The following is a 17,526-nucleotide window of genomic DNA, read 5'->3' as shown; positions in this document are numbered from 1 at the left end:
TGTGCACTGGGCGGCTGTGGAGCTGCCTGCATCCTGGCCTGGGCCCCTCTGCTCGCTCCCACCATAGAGATCCAGCCTGGAGGTCCCTGCCTGCCCCTCTGGGAAAACTGATGTCCTCCTGCAAGTGTGTGGGGAGGGGCCGGGAGGGGCTCAGGCCTGCCTCACTTAGGGCGGGTGGGGGGCAGTCACCACCCCAGACAGCGGCGGTGTGAGAAGGTGAGGTAGCACCTACAGGGCAGGGTGCCTGCCTGGCAAGGTGTCCTACTCCTGAACAGGCCAAGGTCATCCCCCACTTGAGGGAAACTGAGGCTCAGACTCAGGCACCTGCTTCAGGCTTCAGACCCCACGGGATGGAGGTCCTCTCCAGCCCATCTGCAGTGCTTCCTGCCAGAGGTGGGGTAAACAGCTCACGGACCCCCAGGACCTCGGCCCTGAAGGCCTTGGGACCATTTTTCCTGATTTTCTGAGGCTTGTATGCTCAGACTCTCAGGGGACCATCCTCACCCGCCCCACCCCCACCATTCCCACCTGGTGTCAGAATGACTCCATCCCTCCCTGGCCAACTGGAAGGTGTGGAAGGGGCAATCAAGGATAACAGAGGGTCCTGGCTGGGGACTCAGAGAATGGGGTGTCCCTCATAAGCACAGTTAGTCACCTCCAGTGGCTGTGGCCTTTCAGCCACTTACCGGCACCCTCTAACTGGGAATTTCCAGCAGGTGCCAGTTTCCTGGGGAAACTGAGGCACAGAAAGGTGAGTTCAGGCGCCCAGCTCACCTGTGGGAGCCACGGCAGGAGTGGGCAGGTGGGCAGTGAGGCCCGTCAGGATTACTTGCAGATCTGGGGGCGATAGGAGGCCGAGAAGGGCCTTGCTGAGCAGAGGTTTTGTCAGACTGAGGGCGCCCGCTGCCCCTCTTGCTCCTCCCGGTCAGTGGGGAACCAAAGATAGGCGTGCCTGTAAGAACCCTGCAGCTGTGAGCTGGAATCCAGTTGTCATGGGACCTTGGGCAATTCACTGGCGTCTCCAGACCTCCTGTGTCCTCTTCTGCAAAGTGGGATGACTCCAGCCTCCCCTTGGTCTGCTGTGACAATACATGAGCTCACCAAGTGCCCCGGGAGCCTGCTCTGAGCCCTCCCTTCTGCCCAGTCCTACCTCCGAGGCTGCTGGCAACTCCAATGGCCTCCAACTCATCACCCGTCAGACCAGGTGGCTGGATGATGAAGATTCATCCTGGGCCCTCTGTGAGCCAGAAGTGACACTGCAATGGCAGCTGTCCCCCTCACCCCTCCTGGCTCCCCTGGGAGGGCCCAGTGCTCGAGTGGGTGCTTTTTGGGGCAGATTTACCAGGTTTTGTGCGTTGGCCCTCACCTCTCGTTTCTCGCTTCACCGGGCCTCTTTTCTCCTCTGTTCACCCCCGTGAGGGTGGAGGCTCCACAGGGGTTTTACTCAGTACCAGGGACCCGCTGGGACTCCTCAGGTAAGCCTGGCTCTTGGAGCCTGTTTCCTGCTCAGTCAAATGGAAATGGGGACACTCTCCCACCCCTGGGGTGTTTGGAGATGGGCACATTCCTGCAGACAATGTAAGAGCAGAGCCCAGGGCCAAGCGCACAGCAGGGGCTCGGGATGCCTCTGCTGTTTGGGCCTCAGGAGGGAAGAAGTGGCAGCCTTCGGGACAGCCTCCCCCCCCCCCCCCATGGGCTCAGGTACCTCAGAATCCCCCTCTGGCCTGGCAGGGGCAGTGGGACTGGGGCATGGCCCCTGGGCGGCAGTCTGTGCCCAGGGTCTCATCGGGCTCCAAAGCGAAAGTGCAGATGAAGCCTCGTCCCCCAGCTGCTATGAGCGTGAGGCACACACTGTCATACTCGCGAGGTCAACTGTTTATTGATTTTATTTTCTAAAATACTATACATTTAAAGAAACTTCTGAACTGAAAAGACTTGACAATTTTTGGTAATCTGTAGCAAAGGAATGAGGATTTCTGCTGGTAAGTCTTCAAGATAAACACAGACACACACTGACTTCCCGAGCAAGACACCGAGCTCACTGGAGACACCGAGTAAATGCACAGCTGGTGACAGCGGTGGCCGTGTCACCAGTGTCTGAATCACCAGAATAACAGTTCTCCTGCCCCACGAGTACAGTGTAGCTTCCTGCCGCAGCGCATCTGCTCCCTGATGACTAAGGACGCTCAGAGGAGACCCCTGTGCTATGGGGTGACACCCCGCCTGCCTGCTCATGAGGAACACAGATGACTGGACTCTGCTGGCAAGACCTGGGGGTTTGCAGTGTCCTGCTGTGGAGGGGACGACGGCTGGCAGTGAGGACAGACTCCCCTCCGGCAGTCTCCACTTCAGGGAGGCCCAGCCAACCAGCCAGGCCTGTGCAGTTTACAAATTAAACCCACTGTCAAGAGCCTTTAAATCTCATTAAAACAGTAGACAAGCTCTTTAGATTCTCTGGATATCAAATAATATATACAGATATACACCGAGACGTGACTTTATGTCTAACAGGAACCATCTGAGAAGTTCATCTTCTACTTTTAACCTTCCAAATAACAGAGAGAAGTGTTAATTTGCAAGAGCTAAACTTGTTTTTCCTCTTTTCCTCGTTTACTGTTTTGCTTTTCTGCGAGAGTTAAGTTTTCAGCATGAACAGAGCGGAACTTCTTTAAATGTGGTGCCTGGGGAGCACTAGGTACGGTTACACCCGACACCCACGTGCAGAGCGATCCCAGTGGGAGCCCGACCAGAGCGTGTCCCCATCTTCCGCTGCAAGCTCTGTGGAAATGAGCGGGGCAGTGGCACAGTCGGTTAGCGGTACAGCACAGACACAGACGTATCATTTCCTCAAGCCTGGCGTACGTCAATCTGTGCCATAATTTAAGTATATAAACAGGTAACTGTACACAGCCTTTAAATTAAAAACCTCAGAAAATGGCATGTAAATTTGTTCATTTAAGTTGCGGGGGAGGAGACGCATCAGCGAAAGGAATCTGTGGAACCCACCACTGAGGCGGAGGAGAAAGACAAGGTCAAGGGTATACAGACCCATGATAAGCCGAGACACACACTGAGCGGGGGCGGGGAGGGCCGGCTATGCCTGGTGTGCCGTCGGCCTGTGCTCGGGCCTCCCATCTGCGCTGTGGAGAGGCTGCCAAGTCCCAGGTGAAATGACCGGCTCGTCTGTCTTCCAGAGACACCATGAAGCCAAGAGCAACGGAACCATCATCTTTTGCAGGGAAAGGAGCAGATGCCCACACGGCCAGCTGGGGCACAGGGTTGCTGCCCATGCCGATGGCTAACAGACTTCCTGGGACCACAGCCTCCACCCCTCCGCCAGCCAGCCCACCGGGCTGTCACTGGATCGCCTCGACGTAGTTTGCTGGGTACAGGCCAACCTGTCCGTTGTCCAAGCGTCCCTTGCACCAGCCCTGCTCATCCTCATCCTCTATCTTGGTCAGTTCATCCCCTGCAGGACAAAAAGGGCAGGTCTTGGTGAGCCGGCAGGTGACACACTGACCCCTGGGACAGAGTCTCCCCCATGTCTTAGCCCCCTCACTCGGCCCACGGAGTCGGGGAGGGTCTCTAACGTGGATGGAAGGGATGAGCAGTCTCCTGGGGGGGAAGGTGGAGCGAGGGCCTGGTTATTTCTCTACTAAATGGAGGTGAAGCTGCATTCTCAGGGGCCTCTGAGAGCTCTAAGGAGGCATCTCTCACACAGCGACCTGGAAGCGAGCAGGTCTGATGCCACCAGGTTCCCAGCGACTTCAGAGTTAAAAGCCGCCTTTAGCCCTCTGCCTTCCTGACGGTCCCGGCCGGGTCACAGGAGCCCTTTCACAGGGTTACGCCACCGCCCTCCCCTGGGCCCTGGCCGCCCGCTCTTCACTTGTTGCCGTGGTCTTGGGCCTTCCTTTAATCTGGGTCCAGACTGTAGGCTGTGGGGGGGTGGGCACCCATCATTCTATCCGCAGCACCCTGCTCAGGGCGTGTCCTCTAACTTAAAGCACCAATTCCTCCCGACACTCTGGTTCTAGAATCTCCCCAGGGTTCCGTGTAGGCAGTTTGATTTATCTTTTCTTTGTTCAAACATGAGGGAACCCCTACCTCGGGGCAGGCCCTGGGGGGTGAAGGAGACACAGAGATGACAGACAGATGGAGCGCTGGTCCCTGAAGGAGACAGACCCAGGACAAGGACCACAGGTGTGATCAGGCTGTGGTGGCGGAAGGTCCAGGTCTGGCCTATGCCCGTTCAGGGCGGACAGAGCAGCCCAGAGCAGGGGACGGTGAGGAGCCGCAGGGGGTCTGGCTGTGTGTGCCCTGCAGCGGGGCGTGGGCGCCGCCAGCTCAGGCTGCCTTCTCCAGGACCGGGCAGGCTTGGTCTATCGTTCAGTTGGCAGCTTTGTTTTTTCTCACTGGCATTTGGTCCATTTTGCAGGCTTAGTTGCAGTTTTTCTCCCAGGCAGTCATGCCTTGTCTAGCCAAACCTCCCTGTTATGTAGCGGCCATACTCATCAGGACACCTGGGGCTGCCGGGCTGTGGGGTTCGGCTCCAAACCGGGCTCACGGGCTGAGGCCTGGCAGCCTGCTCCGCCCCCAGGCCCTGGTGCCCTCAGCTGGGGACAGGGTGCTATGGGGACGAAAGGGATGCAGGACGAGTGAGCCCTCAGTAAACTCGCATGTGAGATGATTACTCATCCCAGGGCTGGCCCAGGTGGGCCCAGGCCACTTCTGTGCATCTCACTTAGCAACACCAGTAGTGAATGCAGGGGCTGCAGCGTGGGCGACACGAGGGGCACACTTCAGTCTTGTCCCATCCCCCCTGGCAGGGCCTACGCTGTGACCGCTGGTTCTCTCATCCCGCCCTCACAGGCCACTCGGCTCCCGGGTGCACAGCCAGACACCAGCAAGGTGGTGCCTCCATGTGGTGAAAAGTGCACCTCAGACCCGGGGACGTGGAGAGCAGCCAGAGCTAAAGACAGAAGAAAGCAGCACCAGCTGGGAACTAACGTCACATCGTGAAAAAGAAAAATAATGCAGAAACCAGACAAAACCGATAGGAGAGCTTCCAAGTTGCCTAAATGTGAACTGGTGACTAGAAACGTTCCTTTCAGTCAGTTTGCTTCTGACGGTTCACTTGTAGCAGAAGGAAACATTTGAAATCTATAAAATTGCTGACAGATCCAATAGGTAAGATTGAGAAAGAATTAGAAAATCAATCAATGAACAAAGTGGGGGGAAATCCCAACTGAAGACATCAGAAAACTGGACAAGGTGTTTAAAGGCACCTTTCCACAACCGGCTGAGGCGCCGATGACCAACCCTGTGGCCAAGTGTCTGGGGACAGCCGGCTGGCCTGCTGAGTGTGGAGGGAGGGCGGCTGGCAGCCCCTCTCCAGCTCCCTGAAGGATGCAGCCCCCCACCTCCTCACCAGCTGGGGTGGAGTGGGGGAGTCGGATGTGGGGGTCTGTCCCAGAGTGTAACCTGAGCAGAGGGACACGTGCCAGCCTTTGCTGGTTGAATTCTGGCCCAGCCTCCCTTTGAGGGGTGGATGCCGGCTAGGGGGTGGCTTCAAGGAAGGGACAAAGCAAAAGAAGGAGCTTGGCTCCCTTTGGGCCCATTAGGGTGCTAGGCCGCTCAGGCCTCTAAGACGGGCCCTAAGTTTTCAAACAGTGTTGCAACCCATCTTGGTGAAGGGCAGCCAGCATTTAAAAAAAAGACACAGCATAGAACATGTCTGCATGCGGACACACAGTCAGAATCCAGGCTGTTCCATAAACCCAGGTCTCAGTTACTGGCCACGGAGGTGAGTGGGTGGGAAACGTGAGCACAGCGGGGCTGCAGGAGGCAAGTGTGAAAGGCGCTGCCCCCAGACGAGACTCAGCTGGCCCAGGGCTCGCTGAGGGCTACGCTGGGGCCCGGGCAAGGTGGCTCTGCCACGGGCGCCTCTGGAGAAGGCTCTTCCCTTGGGGACCTCAGGGCCAGCTGCTTGCAGAGCACGTCTGGGGGAGCTGGGCCGTCCTGCCCACCACCATCTCCTGCTCCCGGGCCCTGCTGTTCCCAGGCCTCGGCCAGCTGGGGCGACGTCTTGGGCAAAGGCACCGCGCACCTCACTGTTGCTAAGCTCGGGCACCGAGCATCTGTTTCTTTTGAGACGGGGGTGGTGGGAACCGGAAATGAGACCGGAAGGAACTTTCCCAGGCTTGACGTACAACAAGCGCCCGCAGGTGGGAGCCCTCGCCTGGATGCAGGGGGAGCCCACCTACCGGCCTTGAAGCTCAGCTCGTCGTGCTCCTGCCCCTCGTAGTCGTAAAGGGCCCGCACCCGCACTTCCGTCCCTGAGGTGGCATCCTCGTCAAACGGATTCGAGTCCCCATTGGCGTCCGTGGAGGAGAAGGGGTTGTTGGACTCGTCGTCTGACCAGTCAGCGGGGTAGCCCTGCGTCTTCTCGTAGCTGCTCACGCTGCAAGAGAGGGTGGAGCCGGGGCCTGAGCCGGGCTGGGCTGGGGGCTCCTCCGCAGGAGCACAGCGCCGCCGTCAGGCTCCCTGCGGGGCCGCACGGGCGCCCCCCAGAGGCAGGGCCGCGCCCCGCAGGCCCGTCTTCCTGTGCTGGGCCTTGACAAGGGTTAATGGAGGACAGAGAAAAAGCAACCACAGGTTGTTAACTGGCGCCCCCTCCCCGAGAAATCCAGAAGCCAGAGACTGTCCACGGCTGGCAGCTGGGCCGCCGCCTGCGGGCCTCATGCATGGCTGTGAGTGCCGAGGGGCCGAGACCCTGCACAGAGAGGAGGAGGAAGACAGAGCGAGCGAGGAGGAAACCAGAGGGAAACGTTTGTTCACCAACTTTTTGGCCTTAACGTCCTCCTTCTCACTGACGGTGCTGCCCGTGTCATCCTCATCCTCGAAGGGGTTGTAGCTGGACAGGGACTGCGCTGACCGTGCGGGGTTGCTCGGGACACTAAGGTCGCTACGGGGAGAGAGAGAGCTTTCAGGGGACCCCAGCTCAGGCCCCTGCGGCCCTGATGCTCCCAGCTGCAGGGTCACAGGGCCAGGGGCGAACGGGACAATCGGGTGGGAGGTGTGTGTCATTAGAGCAGAAAGGCTGTATCAGCAAAACCCTGGGCAATGCTGTGGCTGTTACACACGCCTCAGGTGTCTGAGAGAGAACAAGGCTTCCATCTGCCCTCCTGGCGCCCGGACGCAGTCAGCCCCGAACAGGAGCCCGGGGTGGAGCACACAGGAGTCTCCCCACAGCCCTCCCCACCTGGCCTTCATCCCCACTGCTGGGAGCTGGCAGGCCTGCCCGCCAGCCTCTGAGGCTCAGCCGGCCTAGGGAGGGTGACAGCCTGCGAGGCTCGGAGGCCTGCTGAGGAGAGCAGGAGGGAGGCGCCCGGAGCTTTCCACACCCCACAGCACAGCACACCCCTCCTTCTGACTACCAGGGGTTCCAGCGGCCTCCTCCCCAGTTCTTCTGGACCTGGAGTTTCCAAAATCAGCTGTGAGTGCCGAGGAGCCGAGCCTGCTGAACAGCCCCTTCTAGGGATAAAGAACCCCTTTTGTGTTCCAGAGGGAGAAAACCCATCTGCGCAACTGTGCCAACTGCCTACCGTGTACCAGGCCAGGGAGGACCAGAGAGAAGTTAGACCCAAGCCCGGCCTGAGGACTGACAGCCAGGGGAGATGGGATGAAGTGCAGAACAGGTGGTAAAGGAATAAGACAGGCCCCCGAGAGCCCCGCACGCCCCATGCAGCTCTGAGCTGATGGAACCAAACACTAAGTCACAGGGCAGGGCTTCTGCGGCCAGCACCACCTCTGCCTCCAAGCCAAGGGCTGCATGGACAGGGCACCCGGAAAGATGGATGGACAGTCAGAGCTGGGGAGGGGAGGGGAGGAAAAGCCTCAAATGACACCAGAGTGACCCCAAGTGGCCTCATCGGCTTTAGGCCTGGTGAGGGGTACTGGAGCCAAACCCGCTCGCTGCCTACACCTGGGCCACCGTCTGAGACCAGCAGGCCCTCCTCCCTCCTCGGTACCTTTCTCTAGCTGACTTCCTGAGGGGCCTGGTGCTGGGCAGGTGAATTTGTGCAGCAGCCCTGGCAGCCTAGACCCCTGCCCAGGCGCTCCCCTCCCCAGGGTGGTCTCTCATCCTCCGACTCCCGTCCCCACTCACGCAGGTGCTTACTGCTCTAGTCAACAAGCACACCTGCCCAGGTGGGCACAGAGCGACCGAAAGATGACCGGCCATGTCTGCCCAGAGGGCCCTGGCAGGGGCTTCAGTGCCCGGGGCCACAGAGAGGCCCCTAGAACCTGTGCTGAGCTTCCCCGGAGGCCGTGACCACGAGATAATCGTCACGTGGTACGCCATGGGGGCCTCGGGAGGAGCAGGCTGAAGCCGCAGCTCTGCAGAGGGCAGCAGGGACACCTGAGGCCGGGGGCAGGCGCTGGGCAGCACACACCTGCCAGCAGGTCCTAATCACCTCAGTGCACCACTTCTGTCCAAACTCAGTTTCTGCAAACGATGAGCTTAGAAATAACCAAGGCTCTCAACAGAGAGGTGATTTGAAAAAGAGGACACTTGACAATGCCCCGCCCCCGCCCCCCAGGGCACCTGCATAAAGCACCGGGAAGTAAGTCCAAACCTGGCCAGGATACCTGACCCCGCCTGAAGGAAGCCACTGACAGTGACCTCCACCTGTCGGCGTGTGCCACTGGGGACACATAATGACCAGCACCTGACAGCAGCTCCTCCCCTCACTTGGGGCCCGAAGTGTGTCTGTGGCAAAGGCTTCCTTTCTGGATCTTTCCGCAGCTTCAGCACTTGATGGACAGATGGTCCTCCCCAGACAGGCCCTCGGGCCTGGCCCAGCAGAGCTCAGGTGCCCAGGGAGCATCTGGACAGGCCCAGGTGTCCAAACTAGGGGCGTCCCAGCATGTGGAGAGGGCCCAGGGGATCTTTCCCAGGGAGGCAGGCTGCCCTGGACCCACCTGCTGGGCTTGCTCTGCAGAGTCTGGTCGCCCGTCTGGTTGATGCCAGTCAGGGTGACACCGTCAGTGGCCTTCTTCTTCTCTCTCCGGCTGAGAGTTCGATTCATGTCTGCGGACCACTCCTGCACAACAGCCACCGAGGGAGAGAAGGCAGGAAGTTCATGTGCCTGAGGCCACGTCTGTCTAGACCACTGGCCGGGGGCTTGGCCCCGAGCTGAAGACCCTTCCCGTCTATGCCCTAAACTGTCTGGTTCCCAGGGAGGCAAGAGAGCTGGCTGCAGGGGCCTGAGCAAGCCAGCAACAGGGGCATGGAACCCTGGGGTACAAACAAAATCGGGCTGGGTGGCTACCGCCTCAGCAAAGGGCAGATAAGGTAACCGACCACTCAAGTCTCCAAAGGGCGGCGCCCACCCCTGGCGCTCTCTGCTGCCCTAGAACGTTTCCTTTGTGATCTGAACCTGTGCAGGGGGAGCTAACAACACAAAGCGAAGTGTTTTCTCCCCAAAGGTTTGCTATGTGAGCAGCTGTTTACCGACTGCCCTGGAAAACATTGGGGAGGGGGGGTGCTTTATAGCATGATTTTCCAGAAAAGCATGTGTGTGGGCATGTTTAATGAAGACTACGCCCATTATCAAACAGCTCTAAGTTAATAAGACTTGGTGTGACTGAGTCCCTAGCTTTGCTCACGTGTATTAAGTTACAGAACCTCAAGGTTAGACGCCATCTTAGAAACATCAAATCTAACCTGTCAATTTCTCAGTGGAGGAAACCAAGACCCAGAGAGAAAAAGTGACTTGTCCACACAGAGTTGGTGGCAGACCTGGGCTCCTGACTCCAGACCAGGTCACCTATTTGTTTAATTACTTTCTTAATTCAAATAAGATGACTAAGAACTTCAGAGTCCCCACAGTGACCTTTTGAATAGAAATCTGTCCTGACTGGATGGCTTACAAGGGCCAAAATGGTCTCCCCTAGCTGACCTTGAAAGGAAGAGTCAGCTGTCAACTTGGATGACAAAAACAGCAGGCTGAGGGCAGCCGGATGCTCAGTGGGTTAGAGCGCGAGCTCTCAACAAGGTTGCCGGTTCAATCCCCGCATGGGATGGTGGGCTGCGCCCCCTGCAGCTAAGATTGAAAATGGCGACTGGACTTGGAGCTGAGCTGCGCCCTCTACAACTAGATTGAAGGACAGCGACTTGAAGCTGATAGACCCTGGAGAAACACACTGTTCCCCAATATTCCCCCATTAAAAAAAAAAAGTGATACTTGAATCAAAGGAAAAAAGAAAACCAAATATCTAGAAAAACAACAATAAAAGCAGCAGGCTGAACCACCACCATGGTTCTTTACCAGGACACATTGCCAGAACCAGGCTATGGACACCACACAGACCCACATGGGCTGCACACACACTGTAGGAAGTTTAGAATTCAACATGTTAGCCATAAAGTTGAGACTTACTTCATCCTTGTGGCATGGAAAATAAAAACAAATAATTTCATTAGCGAAAGGCAAGCATGATCCCGTAAGAACTGTGTGTGCCCCAGGAGGGCACTGGTTCCCAGCCCACGGGACCCACAGAGAGAAGGGCTACCTGCAGGCTCTGGCCCAGACACCCACACCAGTGAGACAGTCTGTCAAATCTTCTTTCCAGACCATTCTGTTCTCTGGGTGTTGACCACTGACAGACAACGCGAAGGGATGGGGGTGGAGGTGGGGGAATTTCACAGGTGATTCCCCAGCCACTCCCAGAGCAGTATAAACACTCCCTGTGGGGTGAGATCCCAGCTGTGTGCACAAGACGTGTCATCAATTGGCTTCTTCCCAGTGTGCCATCACCGGGGGCTGGGGCGTGGGGAAGGGGATGCTGTGTGTTTTCTCCTCTACGTCCACTTCCACTCAGGAAGGAGGCCCCCGGGCCTGTGCTTTATCCCAGTGCCTCTGTGGAAGGGGCACGGCCTGCTCTTGGCCTCCTGTGGGGAGCAGATGTCCTAGAAATGGTGCGGGGGGTGGGGGCCAGGCGTTGCTCAGCTACATGGACCCACACTGTCATCTGGAGCAGTTTTCTTAGGAAACTCCAGAAAACAGAGGCACACATGTCACGACTGACAACTACAGGCTAAGATGGGGCCAAGTGGGCTTCTGTGTGGTGGGCCCAGGGCCAGCACCTAGCATGGAGGTCACTGAGCCCCCAGCCACCTGAGGAGACAGCTGCTGCTGTCATCCCATCTTACACAGGGGAAGACTGAGTCACAAAAGGGGCAAATGACTCACTCAGCATCCCACAGCTGGTAAGTAGTGAGGCGGAACCTGACTGCAGCCTGCGCTCTGGCTGCTACTGAGCAGGGGAAGCCACTCGACGCGAGGCCAAGGCAGAGAGAGTCACCTCCAGCACCCTGCCAGGAGAGGCAGCTGCCGCAGCCCCGCGAACCCTCCCAGCACAGGAGGGGAGAGAACAAGGCGGCAGGACTTGTGGCCACTGCCTGCTCTGCTACCACCTGTGTGGGAGGTGAGGGAAGGGGGCCTGGTGACCCAATCCTAGCGCTGGAAGAGTCTGAGCTCCCCAGGCATTTTGCATGTAACGATACTGGAAGGCTCGGACCCATGAAAATGGGCAAAGTTAATCCTGAACCAAAACTGGGTGAATGTACTGTCGGAAATAAGGACAAGTCCCCGCTACACACTGAGGTAACACCCCCTTTGGTCCTAGACAGGAAACCACGAGGCAGCGCCCTTGGCCCGCCCGGCCTAGTGGGCACTATGCCTGCTCCCTCCTGCCATCCCCCAGGGGGCGGGGCAGGGAACCGGGTCTGGCGTGTCCTGCAGCTCCTGGGACTCACCATGAGGGAATGCCCATGCCCAACAAGTGCCCACCAAAACCTTATGGAGAAGGAACATAACCGCACCTTCCCTAGAGATTCGGGAGGCCTCAGGGACGCCCGAAGCCCCGGCACCAAGCATCAGCTTCCTTCTAGCATGGCCGGTAATGGCTGCCTCATAGACGGGCAAAGGCCAACACAGAAGTGGACCGAGAAGGCAGCGTATGACTCGGCCCTGTGGGCCCGGCCCTGCCAGGCTGCCAGGGTCACGGCACAGCCTCCTCTTACCTCAAACTGCGGCCAGTTCATGGACATGCCCGGCCCGTGGTTGGCTCTGAACCACCTCAGGTCCTCCACCGCGTCCGCAGCTCGGATGTTCTGCTCCAGGTCGCGGTAAATGGTTTTGTAGCTAAATCAGAGAGAGAAGCATGACTTTTGGAAGGCAGGGATGGCCACTGTCCATCGTAGCAGCAGCTGACTTCACTGCAGATCAGGACGCCCCACCCTGGCTCAGCTAGGGGGTCATTGGGCCACAGACAGGGACAAACCACCACCAAGGTGTGGGAGCCCACAGCGGTGGCTTCTGACAAATCCGCTTTAAGTCACCAGGTGGTGACAACTTGGCTCTGCTCTGTGTCAGATAATGCAAAGGTGCCAGCACCTGGGCGACACGCGCTCCAATCCAGGCGGTCCCATTTAATCAGGTCTAGAATCGAGTGTCAGGCACCTTCCTCCTCATCGTTTCCGCCAAGCTGGGAAGTTGCCCCTCAGCCGGGCGAAAGCAGCGGGCGAGGCTGCAGCAGGGCCCACCTGCCCCCTGGGCCGGGCAGGCCTCCTGCCCGACAGCTCACTCCAGCTCGCCTTCCTGGGAAGCTGACCATGTCCGACCACTGCGGGGCCTGCTATGTTCACTGCTAATCTGCATGGCTGGCAAGTCATTTACCCTCTCTGGGCCTCAGTTTCCTCCTCCATTGAGTGGTCATAAGGCCACCTGTTACGGGTTGAACTGTGTTCTCCAAAAGACATGTAAGTCCTGAACCCCAGAACTGCGGAATGTGACCTAATTTGGACATAGGGTGTTACCTGCCACATAGTGGTCATCAAGTTAATGAGACCATTAGGGTGGGCCCTAATCTACGGACATCTTTCTATAAAAAAGAGGCGAGGCGATTTGGACACACACACACAGAGGGAAGATGATGTGAAGACACAGAGAGAGAAGACGACCACGTGACTAAAGTGATGCGTCTACAGCCAGATGGCCAAGGAGTGACAGCAAACAGCAGGGGCTGGAAGAGGCAGGATGACCCTCCCGGAGCTGCCGGAAGGAGTGCGGCCCCGCCCACACCTTGACTTCAGACCCGGCCTCAGAACTGCGAGAGGAGACATTTCTATTCATGTGAGCACCCAGTGTGTGGTATTTTGTTCTCGTGGCCCCCAGACAGTACTGTACCACCTGCTTGCCAGGGTGACTTGGTGGATGGAGTGAGGGCAGGGATGGCAACTGGGACGAGCACTGACGTGGCCTCTGCTCCACACAGGAGCTCAACAGCCCTGGCCCAGCCCAGGTGTAGCCTCAGGCAAGTCACTCATCCTCCCTCAGCCGCTGCTTCCTCCTCAGACAGGGAATGATGCCACCTACTTCACAGACTGTCATGAAGACTAAATGGTGGCAGCGTAGCTCTGCAATAATTGTTGCTTTCAGATTTTTTATACAGGAGACAGACGGAATGTAGTTTCCTTGAACAAGCCTTGACTGGCGAGTTGATTCTAAACAACGCTGCTCTATAGATGACAGAAGTCTACGTCTAGGGTTAGCCCAGAACTCTGCCCTGACAAAGGTGTCTCGGGACCAAAGACAGGAAAGTGTGGGAGAAATATCCGGGCTCCCAAGTCATGATTCAGTGCTGAGTCTCCGAGGTCTGTGCTGCCCGGCTCAGAACCTCTGAGAAGTCAAGGACAGAGCTGGCCGCCAGCTGCTCTGGATGGAAAGGCCTCATAAGGGGCCTCAAAGTCAGCCCTGATTGATTTCAAATACACCAACTGTGGCTGGTCCGAGCCACGGCGCCCCCTTCCTGCCCAGTACTGTACCTAGAGCTGGCAGAGCACGGCCCCCTTATCGCGTGGCAAGAGGCCGTCCAGCTCAGGGCAGTGACCAGCTGATCTGGGCAGTGGCAGACGGGCTCAGCAGACGGGCCCCCCGGGCAGGAGAATTTTACTGTGAGCAGACCTTCTGACAAACTGCCATCCCAAGTCTGCACAGCAGCAACTGCGCTTTACTCGAAAGCGACGTTCCCCTGACTTCCTGGCAATGTGCTTTTAGCTAAAGGGACACTTACTTGGCCACATTGGACAGGTCTAGGTGCTTCTGAACCTCGAGCAGCACTTCTCGGAAGAAGCGCAGGCGTTTCTCCTCGAACTGCTGGCACTGCTCAAACACCTGCTCCATGTTCTCCATGTACTGGGGGGTGCCCTGGTCCAGCTCCTTCAAGGACTTCTCATACTTCTCCTTGGTCTACAAGACAAGCCAGACGCTGCACGCTGAAGGGTCACTGCCATTCGGCCCGACACCCTCTGGCCAAGAGAAAGCGAGCCAGGCTCTACACTACCTGGGTCCTCCCCGCTCTGTCCTTTTCCGCCACTTCTGAATTCATCAGCATCTAGACTTACTTATCAGGTGACACTAGTAAGCCAGCCACTTTGGGTGACTTTATAAATAAGCACAGTGAGGAGCTGTGACCCAGCCTCTGAGGAGCACCCAGACCTATTTCCTTTGCACCCCTTGACAGTGGCAGCCTCTGCCCCCCACCCTGAGAACACAGTAAAGCAGGGGGCCCAGGGCACAGGCCCAGACCCTCGTCCACATCGGCCTTCACTTCCTGGCAACTATTAAATGACACAATGCTGTCTGGTGTTTAAATCTCATGACTCAGACCTTCCAGACAGAACCCCGCCTGTATCTGCAGAGCCCTTGACAATCACCCCGTGTGATCTCCTCACTAATCCACTGCGGTGGATAACCCCCCCCTTTGCAGTAGAAGAAACAGAAGAGCACCCCTGATTCTACATGCCTGTTCACTGCCTCTCCTTGACTGAAAGGCTCTATCCCCACTCTCCCGAGCCCCCACAGCCTCTGCCCACACCTCCTTGGGGCTCTCACTGCTGAGGCTGCCCCAAACCCTCCCGGCTCCAGGCCCTCAAGGTCCCCGCGGTCCCAGTGCCCCGGGCTTTCCAGCGCCCTCTCCCACCTCCACCCCTGCATGGGGCCTGGCTCCACCACAGCCACAGCAATCCTTCTAACCGTTCTGGTCCTCCACACCTGTGCCCTCCCTTCTTTCAGGGGCCCCCTGCCAGCAGTGTCTCAAGCTCCTTTCTTCACCTGACTTTCAAGGCCACTGGCGATTTGGTCCTCGGAACCCTCCATACCAGCTCACACATTGGCTCCCACCGCTGACACTGACACCTCCGAGTCCCACACAAGCTGTCCCCTCCCGCTCTTGGCCTGCAGCAACCCCAGCCGCTCCAGCTCCTCGTTCCCTGAGCACTAGAGCCATCGGCCCGTTCACCCAGCGCTCAGCTCAGCTCAGCCCATCCTGAGGTGGGCACAGTGGGCTCTAGTGAGGTGAGAGGCTCATGGCGCAACCTTCTTGAGGGCAGGAGTGTGTTTTACGGATGTGCCCTCTACCCGCCCATGCAGCTAAGCGGCGCCAAAGGCTCCCGGGTGCCAGACACGTGAGCCGGAGAGGCAGATGCACTCAACACCTAACGACACGTGCGTGATTTACCTTAAGGACATCTTGCTTGCATTTTTCTACTTTGTCTTGCAATTTCTTAAGCTGTTCAGGGTTGAGGGATGGGTCCACTTTGCTATTGCTTTCTCGCGATATCGCCAACTTCTCTTCTTTGCAGGCTGCGTGGTAGGCTTTCTTTGCTGCTTCTACCTACAGGGAGAATGAGCCGAACATCGTGTTTCTGAAAGTTCAAAATCCTCGCTAGAGGCTACTCCGACTGCCGGAAGTGCTTTCAAGAGAGGAGAGAGCAGTACAAAGCTGTATGTCCATTACAATTACAACTGGTTATAACAAAGGGGTTCATTTAACAGACGCTGACGGAACGCCTGCTGTGTGCCAGGCACTGGTCTAGGCACAAAGAACCTGGGCCTTCACGGGGGCTTACGGTCTAGCTGGGTACACATCTACAAGGAAGAAAGTACAGAGTAAATTAGAGGGCGGTAAGTGCCAAGGAGGCGAATAAAGGAAGGAAGAGAAGCGAGGGACGCCATGGTGGGGCTGGGCTGGTACCACTGCATTTACAACAGTTGGAGGAAGCCACCCTGGATGACAGGGCGCACAAACGTGAAGGTGTGGCTATCTGGGGGAGCAGCATACTAGACAGTGGGAACAGAAAACATGAAGAATGCTTCAAAGGAGAAAGCCAACCCGAGAGGGGGTAACATCGGGAGGGAGGGTTATAGGCCACACATTCCGTGTTTTAACGGCTATTTTGTATACATAACTGTACCTAAACACATACATCTAGACAGGGAGGTGTGTGTGCTTGTTTCATGGAAGCTTCCTTATGTGAGGCAAAGTCACAGATTTTATTCTGGAGAGGAGAGATGAGATGGTAGCCATGGCCTCATGGGGACAGTGTCACTACAAATGCGGCCAGACACAAGGAGGAGAAAGGGGACAAGACAGGAGCAAAGCGGGAAAGCCGGTTATAACCTGAAGACACAGGCGTGTCCGGGTCTGGCGGGCGATTCTGAGAAGGAGGAAGGCAGCACAGCTCCTGAGAAAAGCCGGAGGGCAGGGGATGGAAGGAAGTGGCACCTCTACTTGAGAAGTGGGGTGTGGGCTCCGCAAGTGCTGAGGTCGGGGGGAGGGGGGAACAGCGTGCATGTCTGACAGCCTCCAGCGAGCCAAGGCTGGGCAGGACTCAATGGCTTTGGTTGCTACTTTCAAATAAACGAATCTCAGTATCTATCATTTGCAAATATGAGAGAAAACCCCAAACAAGAGGAAGAAAAGGTGTAACGAATCTTCCCACTAGCCCAAAGGAGCTTTTACATCTCTCTAGCAGACGATTGGCAGGATTGGGGGAGGCACGATGAGTGGGTCAGAGCTCGGGTTTTGGGCTCTCTCGCCCATATGTGGCTCTGATCCTGTTTCCTGACTACAATGGGTTGATAAGCACTAAATTGCAGTCTTGAACTTGGGTAAATGTTAGCCACTAAGGCTTCTGGCCGAGGGGTGGCCCTTTTTCTGTTTCTGATGCGAACAGCCGGCAGGAATTCCTGGAGTGGGGGAGGCGCTGCTGGTGGGGAGGACTTCCCGGACAGTCACCCGCGAGGAGCGCGCGGCGCGGGGCGCGGGCTGGCGCGGAGCAACCTGTAGGGGGCGCACCGCTCACCTCTTTCAGCTTCTTGGCCCAGGGTTTCTGCGCCTTCCGAAAGCCGTCCTCGGCTTCTTTGGTCTCCTTAAAGCCTCCCATCATCTGCTTGTGGAAGGCCTCCTTCTGCCAGTTCTTGATCTTCTCGAAGTCCTCGTTCATGAGCGAGGCCTTCACCTCCAGGTGCAGCTCGCTCACCCTCTCGGCCTCCGACATGAAGGCGATCCAGGCTTTCTCCACCGTCCCGTACTGAGGCCCTGCCGGGAGGGAAGCGGTGGTCACCGGGCACCGCGGGGGCAGGGGGGGTGGGCCCTGCGCGGGAGGTTTCCTGTCAG

General features: G+C 57.5%; 1 protein-coding gene across 10 annotated transcripts in view; it reads right to left on the bottom strand.

The window, feature by feature from the left end:
- Positions 1-1,857: 1,857 nt before the first annotated feature.
- Positions 1,858-17,526, bottom strand: part of PACSIN2 (protein kinase C and casein kinase substrate in neurons 2) — a 111,645-nt gene continuing 95,976 nt past the window's right edge. For 7 of the 10 annotated variants that reach the window (XM_019715031.3, XM_074326490.2, XM_074326494.2 and 4 more), the window contains 8 exons: positions 17,213-17,448; positions 15,586-15,741; positions 14,140-14,315; positions 12,089-12,209; positions 8,983-9,104; positions 6,842-6,964; positions 6,264-6,460; positions 1,858-3,469 (listed from right to left, as the gene is read on the bottom strand). In XM_019715031.3, the coding sequence (XP_019570590.2) occupies positions 3,357-3,469; positions 6,264-6,460; positions 6,842-6,964; positions 8,983-9,104; positions 12,089-12,209; positions 14,140-14,315; positions 15,586-15,741; positions 17,213-17,448 (1,244 nt within the window). In that variant the 3' untranslated portion in view covers positions 1,858-3,356. The remainder of the gene's footprint in view (positions 3,470-6,263; positions 6,461-6,841; positions 6,965-8,982; positions 9,105-12,088; positions 12,210-14,139; positions 14,316-15,585; positions 15,742-17,212; positions 17,449-17,526) is intronic. The other 3 variants (XM_019715034.3, XM_074326491.2, XM_074326497.2) reach the window with 1 other exon arrangement.

This window comes from Rhinolophus sinicus, chromosome 1, assembly GCF_057876585.1.
Source record: "Rhinolophus sinicus isolate RSI-liver-muscle chromosome 1, RSI-T2T, whole genome shotgun sequence".
NCBI classification, from domain to species: domain Eukaryota; kingdom Metazoa; phylum Chordata; class Mammalia; order Chiroptera; family Rhinolophidae; genus Rhinolophus; species Rhinolophus sinicus.
The sequence above is the reverse complement of the archived record's forward strand: the minus strand, read 5'-3'. Positions and strand labels throughout refer to the sequence as shown.